The 14,176-nt window shown below is 37.7% G+C and overlaps 1 protein-coding gene across 4 annotated transcripts in view; it reads right to left on the reverse strand.

The window, feature by feature from the left end:
* Window positions 1-5,358: 5,358 nt before the first annotated feature.
* Window positions 5,359-14,176, reverse strand: part of LOC114467496 (ankyrin repeat domain-containing protein SOWAHB) — a 29,285-nt gene continuing 20,467 nt past the window's right edge. Inside the window, exons 7-13 of one of the 4 annotated variants that reach the window (XM_028453832.1) lie at window positions 11,509-11,513; window positions 11,001-11,087; window positions 10,647-10,649; window positions 8,656-8,658; window positions 8,399-8,471; window positions 6,861-6,956; window positions 5,363-6,124 (exon numbers count right to left, since the gene is read on the reverse strand). In XM_028453832.1, coding sequence (XP_028309633.1) covers window positions 5,952-6,124; window positions 6,861-6,956; window positions 8,399-8,471; window positions 8,656-8,658; window positions 10,647-10,649; window positions 11,001-11,087; window positions 11,509-11,513 — 440 coding nt within the window. In that variant the 3' untranslated portion in view covers window positions 5,363-5,951. Of the gene's footprint in view, window positions 6,125-6,860; window positions 6,957-8,398; window positions 8,472-8,655; window positions 8,659-10,646; window positions 10,650-11,000; window positions 11,088-11,508; window positions 11,514-14,176 lie in introns of all 4 variants that reach the window. The other 3 variants (XM_028453835.1, XM_028453834.1, XM_028453833.1) reach the window with 3 other exon arrangements.

Raw genomic sequence — 14,176 nt, forward strand, 5'->3', positions numbered from 1 at the left:
TCCTTTGTCATTTACTCTTATCAGGACCACTCCATCATTCTTTCAAAATAAAATCCTGCTCGCAAATGTAAGTCAGTCATTGTTTGGGGCTGGGCCAGGGCCCGCCCCCCCTTAGCTCCCTCCTGGGCACTGCTTGATTGACGGCCCTCTGCTGGGTGAGTGACAGGCGGCGTTGGTTACAGTGCTGATGGTTGACAGCTGGTGGTGGTGGTTTCTCCCCGTGTGGAGGGGTCCCTGGGCGGGTACCTCGGCCCAGTTTGCAGCAGCTTTGCCAGAGAGGCTCCCCATTGAGTTTGTTGTTGCACATCAGCTCGTTACCTGAATGTGACCGGATATGAAGGAAGTGCCTTCAGGTGAAAGACAAAAGTTCATTTAAGGCACATGTGTCAAACTCATGGCCAGGGGGCCAAATACGGCCTTTTGGAGAATCTAATTCGGCCCGCAGGAGTAAGTAAAAATGACAAAAAACATGAATCTTTTTGTAAAATTCAAAGTGAAGATCCAGTTGGGACTGATATCTGTCACTTGTTGCTTGGATATTTATGGTTTCTTAAGATATTTTGCATTTTATTTATACGTACAAGTGAAAACTATGGCACAATAATGTTGAAATTACTCGTTTTTTTGCATAAAATCTGTGGCCTATTTGAGATCAAACTGCTTCGTATTTGGCCCCAGATGTTGTGATCTGGAGGCAAAATAATACTAATTAGTACATTAATTTTTTTTCAGGTTTTTTTTTACCAAACGTTTACATACTGTATGTGGGAAAAGGACATAAACGGTATGGTGCATTTTCCTATAATTTTTCAACAAAGTTTTTATAAAAAACAAAAAAATATTTAAATTCTCAAACATTTTTTGCAGCTTTCTGAAAAAAGTCAGAATTAATTTAATATCAGAATTTTTTTTTTCATAATACTGACTTTTTTCTTACAGCATTGATAATTAAAAAAATATTGGACCTTGTTGTATTGCTTTTTTATACAGTAGTCCTAATCATCTTCCATACCAATAAATATTAAAGTTGCGATACATCTTTTCTCTCATTAAAATTAAATCATTTTTTACTGTAAAATAAAGGATGCAAAGTTGCAGAAACTATGTATTTTCATCATATTGAAGTTCGTGCATCCATTATTTGTGGCGTGTAGCCCCACATAGAGCAGCTCATGAGGTTATTGGGCATCTGTGACGTGACATCTACATTTCAGCCTATTTGTGAAACAACTTTATCAACTTTATTGGCCAAGTTATGTAAATTATACACACGAGGAATTTGACTTGGTGGTTACAAAGAGGAATTGGATATCTACTTTGGACTCTGTTTTCCATCTCAAAATAACAAAGTTTAAAGTCAGAATTCTGAGGAAAAGAAAATCAGAATGAATTTAATATAGGAATTCTGACTTTAATCTCAGAATTCTGACTTTTCTGAATTTATTCAATATCAAAATTCTTACTTTTTTTGTTATTCTGTCTTTTTTCTTAGAATTCTGACTTTTTTCTCGAAATTCTGACTTTTCTGAATTAATTCAAAATCAGAATTCTTACTTTTTTCTCAAAATTCAGACATTATTCTCAGAATTCTGACTTTTCTGAAAAAAGTCTGAATTTATTTAATACCAGAATTCTGACTTGAAATTCAGAGTTCAAACTTTTTTTCTCAGAACATTAAAAATAAAAAAATATTGGACCTTGATTATGTTTAGTAAAGTTGTGATCAATAAAAAGCATATTTTTACAGTAAAATAAAGGATGCACAGTTGCAGAAACGTTGTATTTTAATCAGATTGAAGTTCGTGCATCCACTATTTGTGGCGTGTAGCCCCACAGAGAGCAGCTAATGAGGTTATTGGGCATCTGTGACGTGACATCTACATTTCGGCCTATTTGTGAAACAATGGTTACAAGGAAGCGGGAGACATTGGACTCTGTTTTCCAACTCAAAATAACAAAGACAGGCATCGGCCGGTGGGAGGCTGTGCTCTCATGGAAATGAGCAACCAAACCAACAATGTAGCGCCTAATCTCTTCAGAGAGAGGAATCAGTTACACAGCAGTATGCTCCCTTCAATGCTTTTCATTAGAGTCAGCGTGCTATTGAAACGCTCACTCCACCCCTCCAACTCACACTCACACACACACACACACACACACACACACACACACACACACACACACACACACACACACACACACACACACACACACACACACACACACACACACACACACACACACACACACACAGAGCCCTCGTGTGTAGCCACAGGCCTTACTCATACATGCAGCAGATACAAGGTAGCCCCCCAACAACAACAGAAGGGTTGAAATAAGTGGGGCAGAGGGTGGTATGGGGGAGTGTGAGGCCTCAAAGCAGCGGATTAGAGTTAATGTGCCCTCCCTGGGTTATAATCTCTTCAGAGGGGGACTTTGTTTGAGGGGCTTGAGGGCAGTAAGATAAGTATCTATTACAGAAACTCCCTCTTATCCCCCCCACCCCTTCGACATCTCCGCTTCAAAAATGAAGCACAAAAACACTTGGCCGTGTTCCCCTCTGTGTCGTCTGATATCCAGGATCCAAAAAGCAAGTGCTGCCCTTTTCAGCTAATCAGGACTTAAGGTCTAAAGCCGTATGGAGGGTTAGCGGGACCCATATTTACTCCATCTGTAGCCCACAAAGTCAGGTAGTTCAGGGAAGATCAAAGGCAGCTTAAGGAAAGCCCGCTTAATGCATCGCATGAAAAGAAAAGAAAAGTGTTTTAAAATAAAAACTAAATAAGTTAGCACAAAAAGTTTACGCTCAAACTTAAATACTTAGAACATGTTAGACTGAAGTAATGTGTTAGCGAAAACTGTCAGCTAGGGGTGTGCATTGCCTTGAATCTGACGATACATTACAATTCACAATTTGCGTGTCACGATACGATGTATCCCGATACTAAACCGTACGGTACACATCGCAATATTAGTTACAAATGTCACCTTTACAAGTACAAAAATGGTATGAAATACAATGTATTTCATTTTCTCAACCTTGTGATATCAAGTAAAAGGTTTGCACGTCACGAGATGATATATCCCGATTAGGGATGTAATGATTCACTCAACTCCCGATACGATTCCATTCACGATACTGGGTTCACGATACGATTCTCTCACGATTTATTTTACAAAATGGGACTGTACACAAATGATGATTGAAAAATATTCCTTTTTTTAGAAAATACTGTACTATTTTCCTTTTAATTTTTCATTGTCAAAAGAATCCCTTGATAAACTATTCAAAACAATGCAATTTAACTAAAAATAAATCTTGAATGAATGAAATAAATAAAGGAATAATACAAATGAAGAAGAAGCCTATTAATTTAAATTCTGGTTCTATAATAAACAATGCAAAACTGCATAATAGTTTTTTCTTTTTAAAAGTGCAACTGAAAATGTATTTTGTGACTTAACAATTGGACTTAAAAAAAAATAGTCATTGCCCTGTATTTACATCCGATATTTGTTTGAACCAGCAGAGGGCGCTGGTAACCCAGTGATCGGTTGGCATGTAGTTATTCTAGCAGTGAAGAAGAGATGCTATGCACTAGCAGACATAGCTAATAGAAAAATGTGACTTTTACAGATATTCACGTAATATTACAGATATTCTTTCGGTGCTAAAGGGGTAAGGAATCATTTATGAACATGTTTAAGAGTAGAAGGCGGCCAGAAAGAAAGTAGTCCAGAAAGAAAGTAGTAGCAGATTCCGCCCGCCGCCTCAGCATTTGGACAAGAGAAGGATAAATATATAGTACTGCGATTCAATTGTCAGAAAATCGATATCAACCGTGAAACCTATGAATCAATTTTTAACTGCCTTACGATTAATCGTTACATCCCTAATCCTGATACAATATAAATCGCAATATAACAATATTTACAAATTTTCCTTAACATTACATTTTTCAAAAAAGTTAAATTCTTGCTACTACAACAGATTCTGATTCTGATAAGTTCTTAAATTGGTTAAAAAACTAACCACATACATCATTGAGGAGTGACGTAGTTTAACAAGGTCTGATGGTGCGTTCACTGACACCTAGTGACCGGGATTTTACGTGCTATGCATATGTCAGTGCAATTCAATTGATTTTTCGTTAACAAAACACGATTTGAAAAATATCGATTTTGACGTAAGATCGCAATAAATCACGGAATTGATTTTTTCTTACACCCTTACTGTCAGTGTCAGCAATCAAATTCTGTGACTACAGGGGGCGACATTTCACCATATCGATGCGTACGTGACCTGAGAACGTCAACGTCACTTCCGTGTAACTAACGTCATGTGTTTACGCGATACACGCAAAAATAACTAAAAATCACAAAATGACAGAGATTGCAAACCTCCACCAAACACCACATAAGCTTTTTACCAGATATTGTCCATTATCTGGATCAGATCTCCTTTAATAACCATAAAATAAGTCCAAATGTATGGGCACCCCCCATTTTTTTTTAAATGATGAATAAAAAGAGGAAAAACCGCAATAAAATGAGCAATTTGGATGAAATTTGGTGAGGAAATTATGGAACCAAACCAACATAACTCAAATTTCATAAAGATGATTCAATAATGAACCGAGATGTCAATTTTTGAAATTTCAATAATGATGACGGATAGGAATTGTTCTATTTTAACTCCAAAATTTAAAGGAATTTTCCATATAAAGTCTAAAGTATATAGTCTATATTTGGTTAAAATTTGGTCAAAATCCTTTAAGTCGTTTCCTGCTAACAGAAAAACAAACAATTAAATGCCGATGAAAATGTAACTTTCTTGGTGGAAGTAATGATGACAATAATGACAAGAATGAAAATAAAATGAAATAAAACGCACTCAAAAAACATATAGGATGACTACAACAATACACAAAAATTACAGTAAATACAAATATACACAAAATTACTGAAAATAAAAGTACACAAAACAGCAATAAATCTGAATAAAATGACTCCAAAAATACACAAAACTAAAGAACACCAACAAAAATTGTAAGAAAATATGAAAAATGGCAACTAAAAAAGACATGAATTTATTGTTATTGTTTCCTGTAATAATGCTCAGACTGGTCATTATTCTAAATGTTGATATGCGACACATTTTTGTGATTAAAAGAGAACCATCTTGGTGCATTAACGTGCGCACGCATCAACCTTTTCCACACAGAACTTTTGCGCCAACATTTCAAGAAACAAAAATCCAAAATTTGAGTCTCTGTAACTTTGAATAAATCAATTTTCAGTGTTTGATGAATGTTAAATTAAAGCAGTCGACACAGATCCAACTGTGGGTTTTGTTTTTGAATATAAAAAGCCATTTAATTAAAAAAACAAAAAAAAAAACATCTTCATCATATAAATATTGTGCAAAGATGTAACAACAGCTTCTTCAGATTATAGTTATAGCTAAATAAAAGACAAGGTGAAATAAATGGCAGAAAAATACGTTTTTGTCAAAAATAAACACGTTTTAAACAATCACCGCTTTAACACTTTTCACCTGGTAAGCTTTTGCTGAGTAACAGAGCAGCGTTTTTTTTCTGCTGAATCGGCAGAAAACACATCAGTCAAAAAAATCGTAACATTTGCAGCCGAAACTAAAAATATTCAAAGGCTCAAATAAAAAAAAATTACACACAGCGGCTAAAAAAACTAGAATGGGAACCTTAAAAATCACCCGTTTGATCCTCACTGAGACTGTAAATATAGCGAGTGAACGTTTACAGTTTTACTTTTACTATTAAAGCTCAAAGGGTGACAAGGTCCAAGCTTAAGGCACGTAACTTTACCCCACGATGAAATTAAAGCAGAAAGTGAATTAACAACAGCCTAAATCAACAAAAACACTATGAATAGCTGTAGTTATACTGTATATACTGTAAATACTGGGATACTCAGCGGGAGAATTTCCTGGGTCTGAACGCAGGAAGGATGAGCTGATGAGACGCCGCCCTCTCCTCCTCGATGGGCGCCAGCTCCTCAGCTGATCCCCACTTCTTTTTGGAGTGAAACAAGGACGCCAACTTCCTGTTCCTGTTTCGCTCTCTGGCCTGAGTGACGTGAAACTCTGAGGACACCAAAAAACAAAACAAAACAAAAATTGTCAGTAACACTTTACTAAAAGTTTTATACATAAAGGCTGACATTACGCTTTCATTATTATGACATGACACCTGTTATTAGCATGATTAAGGTGTCATGAATGCTATCATTAAGTGTTGTTCGTAACCCTAATCTAAATCTTTCCACCTTGCCCAAAAAAAGCCAACATAGCTCCAAATGTGTCATAATTTAGCGAACGACACTTAACGACAGCCTTCATGACAGCCTTCATGACACCTTATTCATGCTAATTACAGATAATAACAGCGTAATGTCAGCCTTATGTACGGGGCCGGCCTTCCCACTAGGCAACCCAGGCGGCCCGGGACGCCAAATTGCATCCCCCCACAAAAAAAAAAATTATAATAATAATTTTAAAAGGTATAATAAATGTGAAACTCACCCTTTACAATCACTTTACATGTTTTCTCAATTAAATATTAATATAAAAAATCTGTAACTATACCTGCTGTTCTTCTGCACATATTTATATTTATTTAAATTCTTGTTCTATTCTATATAATTCTATAGTGTTTTTTGCACATTGTCTTTATATTCATTTCTTTGGGCTTGCTTATGTATAAAACTTCAAGTAAAGTGTTTTCGAATTGTCCTAATATATTTATTAAGTAAGGAGAACTTCTACAATCAGAAAAGATCTCTACGGACAAAAATGCACAGAGAGAGTGAAGGATACTCACGCAGGTCACATTCCTCCTCGCGACCTTCTTCTTCTTTGGTGTTCAGATAATGGCAGGCAAGATGGCCGCTGTAGTCTCTTAGGTTCTCCTTCGCTCCTGAAAAATAGAAAAGTGTTAATCAGAGGAGATCAACACGCTTATCTGCCAATAAAAACTACAATACAGCTACTCATGAGATTTAACTGAATTAATTCTAATCCATTACGGTTTACACACATTAGGGTATTTTAAGACCACAGTAAAATTGTTGACATAATTTTAATAATTACTTTGACTATTTAACATTTAAACATTTAAACTGAAATAATAAATACTAAGCCTGTGGTAGGAAACCTAATTAACAGGTGGAAATATCATCTAGCTTTTAAATATTTTGCTACCCACAAATGAACGAGCTACTGTCAAAGGGGGAAAAAAGATCATTTTAAAATGTATTTATCTTTCTGTTTGCTTCCTTACATACACATATCCTTTAAATTAGCATCTACTTTACTTTCTAGTTAGGAACCATCTAGCAAAACATTAAGATATCACTTACTCGCTTTATAAATATCCCTTTATTTCACTTTGTTAGCATGTCTAGCTAGCATCTGCCAATCGGTCTTGCTTGCATACATTGTTCTGCCTATTTAGCTTTTTTTATCTTCCTTATTAGTAGCTATTTGACGTAAAATATAGCATCGACTTAATGACAGGGTTAGCATCAACCTGTATGCTAGGTTAGCATCCACATAACAACTGTTTTGTTAGAATCGGCTAAAAGCCAATAGTCGCTATTTGACGTGAAATATAGCATCAACTTAATGACAGGGTTAGTATAAACCTGTATGCTAGGTTAGCATCCAAATAACTGTTTTGTTAGAATCGGATAATGGCCAATTTAACATCTATCCGTCAGTCTTATTAGCATCCAGCTAGCCATCTCGCTTTATAAATATCCCTTTTTCACTTAGTTAGCATGTCTCGGTAACATCTGCCAATAGGTCTTGCTAGCATACATTTTTCTGTCTATTTAGCTTCTGGTTATCTTCCTTATTAGCAGCAATTTGACGTGAAATATAGCATCAACTTAATGGCAGGGTTAGTATAAACCTTTATGCTAGGTTAGCATAAACCTGTATGCTAGGTTAGCATCCACATAACTCTTTTCTTAGAATCCGATAATGGCCAATTTAACATCCATCCGTCAGTCTTATTAGCATCCAGCTAGCCATCTCGCTTTATAAATATCCCTTTTTCACTTAGTTAGCATGTCTAGCTAACATCTGCTAATAGGCCTTTCTAGCATACATTTTTCTGGCTACTTAGCTTCTAGTTATCTTCCTTATTAACAGCAATTTGACGTAAAATATAGCATTGACTTAATGGTAGGGTTAGCATAAACCTGTATGCTAGGTTAGCATCCACATAACCACTGTTTTGTTAGAATGGGCTAATGGCCAATTTAACATCTAAACATCAGTCTTATTAGCATCCAGCTAGCTGTTTACTTAGCATTCACCAGTCTACTAATCAAACACTTTTTATAGTTTGTTTACCGTATGAGCCAATGAGAAGGTCCAGAATGTGCTGATGACCGTGTAGTGCTGCGATGTGTAACGGTGTGTATCCCTGCACAACAAAAACATGTAAAACAGACAGTTTATAACCTAGATAAAGCTACATATGCTCAAAGGTGTCCTGCAAAAAAAAGAACAAGCACCAAATACATCAAAGACTAGAGAGGTTAACATTTACATTTGACTTTTGTGTGGAATTGAGTGAAGTGACAGGCATCAGTAGTACCAGTACCTACCCCCTTTGGTTCCCAGGTCCCAGCAGAGCCAGTAAAGACAGAAAGAAAAAATACAAATAAACTAAGGTTATGGAAACACCAGATAATGATAAAAAAAAAACATAATTGCCTGGTAATTCACAGAAAATTGCATAGTTGTGCATGAGGGCATGAACACAGAGGCACTGTTTTGGGAAACAATTACGTTGACATGACATGATTTATTAGTGGAGGGTTTCAGCATCACATGCTGCTGCTGTGGGACATTTGCACAGCTGGACCTTCACTGGGATCGTTCACTGGGATCGTTCACACCGGTGTTACGTCAGTACAACAGAAGATGAAGGAGACCACGTCCCCACGTACAGGTTCAACAACTTACAGTACGGAGCAGGACTGGGTAGTGGGTACTCACGTGCTGCAAGAAAAGAGACAAAACTGATACAAGTTAAAAGGGAAAGATCACAATGAATGAAATGAAATCAGTCAGCACAAAATAGTGACATACAAATATTCTCTTAGGCTACGTTCACACCGAATACGTCTTCTGCAGCACCGGACACATCTGCCGAAAGAAACGTTCCGCATGTGTCGCAGGATCAAAAAATGTCCTCATTCGCTTCATATGCGCGTGTGAAGCAAAGCACCGCCCACCAGCGACACATCCAACTCAGTGAGTTTCACTGCGCTCCTTTTTCTCCTCTCATAAACATAAACCACCAGTGAAAAAAGCCGGTGTGATTAGCGGCTAATGCTATGCTAGCTCAGTGCTACAGGAGAACTTTTACCTGCTACTACCACCTCCTCGCTGATTCTCCTCCACGCCAAATCCTTCCTAGTCCGGTCCTGGTTATAAAGGCCGTGTCATACATCTCCAGGTGGTCACACACAGCTGCTACTCCATGGTTGAGTGGGTGAACAGACCGGTGTCCGTGTTGACAACCTGACGTCAATGTCAACAAAGACTCTGATTGGCTTTCGTCATGCGAAACAGTCGCAAGAGTTCAATATATTATAATTATAATAAAATATTTTCAACTCTTGCGGATGTGTTTTTGGGAGCGCGCTCGCACGGCCAACGCTCTTGACGTGCGGATCAGACCGCACTGCCGCAGAGAAAAATATTGCATCTATTTATTGACTTTGTATGTAATCTGGATGTACAGACGTTTTGTGACGCATCCGGTGTGAACGCAGCGTAAGGCAGGCATTACAAAATCATTTTAGTTCAGGGGTCAAATATGGAGCAGTTTGATCTCAAGTGGGCCACAGATTTTATGCGGGAAAATTAGTAATTTCAACATTATTGTGCCATAGTTTGTACTTCTACATATACATAAAATACAAAATATGCAAGAAACTGACAATATCCAAGCAATAAGTGACAGACATCAGTCCCAACAGGATCTTCACTTTAAATTTACAAGATTTTGTGACCAATTTCTATTTAATTAAGGGAAATATTATGTTATAATTTAATGAAAAAGGAAAGATTTTGTAAGAATTTTGAGTTTTTTCAACAGTGTAGCATTAAAAAAATTACTGCAATCAAGTGATATAAGCATCGGGAAAACTGTGAGCCTCTGCAAATATTGTTGAGTCTTATTTACACAGTGATTCCTGCGGGCCAAATTGGATGGTCTAAAGGGCCAGATTTGGCCCCCGGGCCTTGAGTTTGACACAGGTGCTCTATGGTCGAGCAGATTTAACAATTTCAACATTAATGTGCCCTAGTTTCCACTCCCAGTTATAAAATAGACAAAGTATGACAGACATCAACAATATCTACGCAATAAGTGACAGATACTTAAATGTCCTTTGATTTATTTATTTTTTTGACCAATTTTTCTTTAATTTGGGGAGATTTTGTGGAAACATTTCATTTACAAATGAATAATTTGGTACTTTACACAATGATTCATGATTTCTCTGTCATTTTCACTTTCTCCAGTGGGCCGAATCGGATGCTCTGAAGGGCCGGATTTGGCCCCCGAGCCTTGTGTTTGACACACGTGCTTTAAAGCTAATATGCTAATCACAAATGACCTACGGCATCTCGGATTACAGATAATAGTTGACCTGTAATTAATTAATTAGAGGATTTAGGGGGGTTTCCTGGACACATTTTCTCCGCTGCAACCATAGGTGGAGTTTACAAGTTCAGGACCCCTCCCTTCCCTTTATTGGAACAATCCTGGTCGGTCCGTCACAAAACAGAACTTTCACAGATCATATTCAAATACAGTCCCTAATCTTAATCTATAAACCACTCACAACAGTCAGTGCTGTCATTATTCCTACAGCTGACTGGTGATTTGTTGTGTATAGAACATAAAACCTGGTAGATCTGGAGGTGATCCACTCACTGATTTAGTGTTGACATCAGCTCCAGCTCCGACCACCAGAGCTGCCATGTCCTCGTTCCCATGCTTGGCCGCCCAGTGCAGAGCTGTCTGTTAGCAATAAAAGAGAGAGAGAGAGGTATTACCCACAAAGTGTGCCTCGTCAATTACTGTAGCATTATTAACCAGCTGAGTAAGGCCTCCTCTGATTGGCTGTCTGAGGTCAAGTGTCCAGCTGTGCACGGAGGGGAGTGCACGGATGGAGAGGTGGTAAGGAGGAGGTTTCCTGCCATCTAACAGAGCCTAATTACAAAACAACACAGCCCTGTGCCCACAGCCGGGGGGCCGACCACCTGTCAGTGGGGAAGGGGGGGAGAGATTGATGATGTTAGTGTGACCTGGAGAGGGGAGACCAGCCCAGCCCTGGTTTCACTGCTACAGTGTCAGCAGTCGTCACGCTGCGCTGGGGGAGCCCCACCCTCATGATGCAAGTGTTCAGACACACAACTGTATGGAAACACAACAGTCCCACAAACCACATCGCCCAGTTTGAATCGAGCTGTGATCTCCTGTGTTTATGTGGTGCACTTTGAGCTGGGTAATTATGGACCATTAGCAGATGTCAGCTGAGTAACCACGAGACGAGTCCATGTGATGCAGGCTTTCCTCTTTCTAACAGGATTTAGTATTTATTAGTCAAAAAGACACTTTGAGTCATATATGTAATATGTTCGTGTAAAACATGCAGTATTTGTTTGATTGGTACGTTTCTTATTTGCAAAACAAAATGCATTTAGTTTGTAAAAGATGTTGATGATCATGATTTTTGTGTATTTTTGTTGTCTTTGGTGTATTTTTCTGTTCTCTTGTGTATTTTTAAGTCATTTTATGCATTTTTGTTGTGTTTTGTATATTTTTCTGTCCTTTTGTGTGTATTTTTAAGTCATTTTGTTGTCTATTGTGTATTATTATGTCATTTTGTACATTTTTGTTGTCTTGTGTGTATTCTGTCCTTTTGTGTGTTTCATAAGTGATTTTGTGCATTTCAGTTGTCCTTTTGTGAATTCTTCTGTCATTTTGTGTGTTGATTGGTGTGCTTCTTATTTGCAAAACAAAATCCATTGGTTTGCGAAAGATGTTTTGTGTTTGCTGCAAACCAAACCGAGTTTGTGAATCTGAGTAAAACATGCTTTGTGTGTATCTGCATGATTTTAACATCAACCCAATCACAATAATCCATAACTTTTATAGTCAGAAACAGAAAATTGCTACATTGATATGTCTGTCACAGAGTGTCATTAACACAGAGCTTGTGTATTTGAGGATCAATTACAATTACTGATCAAACAATTAGTCACCAGCTTCCCATCGTCTGAAAAATCCTTGCTGTGTGTTTCTTTGACGGATGTTGACCTCACATTGATCGTGACTGATTTCACATGAACAAACTTTCTAAAGTTTGAGCTCAAACGCTGACATTAATAAGGCTTTATTTCTTGTGATTCTTCTTTCCAAAATGAATAAATGTTTTGCTCATAAACTGACGTATAAAAGCATAATGAATTGATTAGCATTGACGATGTGATCAATCTCTGATATACTACAGTACCTACATACAGTATGTAAGGAATCCATGACAAAGGGTTAGGGTTGAAATCCCAACCTACTTATTAGTGAAGTGGACAAAAGCCCAGTTTATATATATATAATTATCAAAAGCATAAACATAACCAGAATTCTAATTCTATCATTTTTGTGTGTTTTTGAGTAATTTTTGTAGTCTTGTGTATTCTTCTGTCATTTTTGTTGTTTTATGTGTATTTTTCTGTCATTTAGTGTGTTTTTGTAGTCTTTTGTGTATTCTTCTGTAATTTTTGTGTGTATTTTTGAATAATTTTTGTAGTCGTTTGTGTATTCTTGTCATTTTTGTGTGTGTATTTGAGTAATTTTTGTAGTCTTTTGTGTATTTTTTCTGTCATTTTTGTTGTTTTATGTGTATTTTTCTGTCATTTTGTGTGTTTTTTGTTGTCTTTTGTGTATCCTTTTGTCATTTTGTGTGTGTTTTTGAGTCATTTTTGTGTGTTTTTGTTGTCCTCCTCAGGCACAAGCCAGTGTCCTCCTTGTGCTGGTCCCGTGTCTGAATAAATGCAGAGGCCTCAAGTGAATCATTTGCTGTGTCTGTTGTGTTGGACTACACGGTACCTATGAAGCAGCTCACAGTTTCAGAAACGTTGGTGACCCCTGCCCCAGTATCTCCAGGCCTGTGTGGTAACAGTAGATTGAGCTAAGCTAACTGCGTTTAAACCTTTCAAATGTAGATCTGTCAACGTGTCCAACAGTTTAAACGTGTCCAGTGTGCAGTAGAAGGACATTAGAGGTGAGATGTTTCTGATCCTCTGTGTGAGGGACACATTGTGGTCTCTACTCGTCTGTCTGGACCATCTCCACCTCTTTTGTCGCCCGCTGTCACATGTAAAGACGGATTGGCCAACGGTCCATTTGACAGGCGGCTCGACGGCTCTCGGTGGGAACGAGTGACGGATGAGGCTGAACAGGATGCTGTGTCTACCCTTCCTTTTCTGTTCCCCGCCCACCGTGGCGGCCCCCCACCTGTCCCAGATCTCTCTGTTCCCTCCCTGACAGCTAAAGGAGGAAGTGACATGTATGTCACACGTGTCAAACTCAAGGCCCGGGGACCAAATCTGGTCCTTTAGAGAAGAGATGGGCAACTTCTATCAGAGCGGGGCCACATTATTAACATTTATGTCATCATTTAGAATAACAATGACCAATCAGAGAATTAATACAGGAAAAAATTAAGGGTTTAGTTTTTTAGCCCTTTTTTCAGGGTTTTCTTGGTGTTTTTTGTGTTTTTACATTTTGTGGGGTTTTTTAACTCATTTTGTCTATTTTCTTGTCAATATGTCAAATTTTTGTTGCCTTTTTGTGGGTTTTTTGAGTCATTATGTGTGTTTATGTTATATTTGTTGTGTTGTTGACTTTGTGGGTTTTTTCTGTCATTTTGTACATGTTATTCTTTTTTGTCGTCATTTTGTGTTTAAGTGGTTCATTTTGTGTACTTTAGTTGACATTTTGTAGATTTGGCGGTCGTTATGTTGGGCTTCATATAACTTCCAACTTCAAGAATTACAATTTTGTTTTGGGGGCCACATGTGGACCCCGGGCCGCCAGTTGCCCAT

The sequence above is a fragment of the Gouania willdenowi genome, chromosome 7, assembly GCF_900634775.1.
Source record: "Gouania willdenowi chromosome 7, fGouWil2.1, whole genome shotgun sequence".
Lineage (NCBI taxonomy): Eukaryota > Metazoa > Chordata > Actinopteri > Blenniiformes > Gobiesocidae > Gouania > Gouania willdenowi.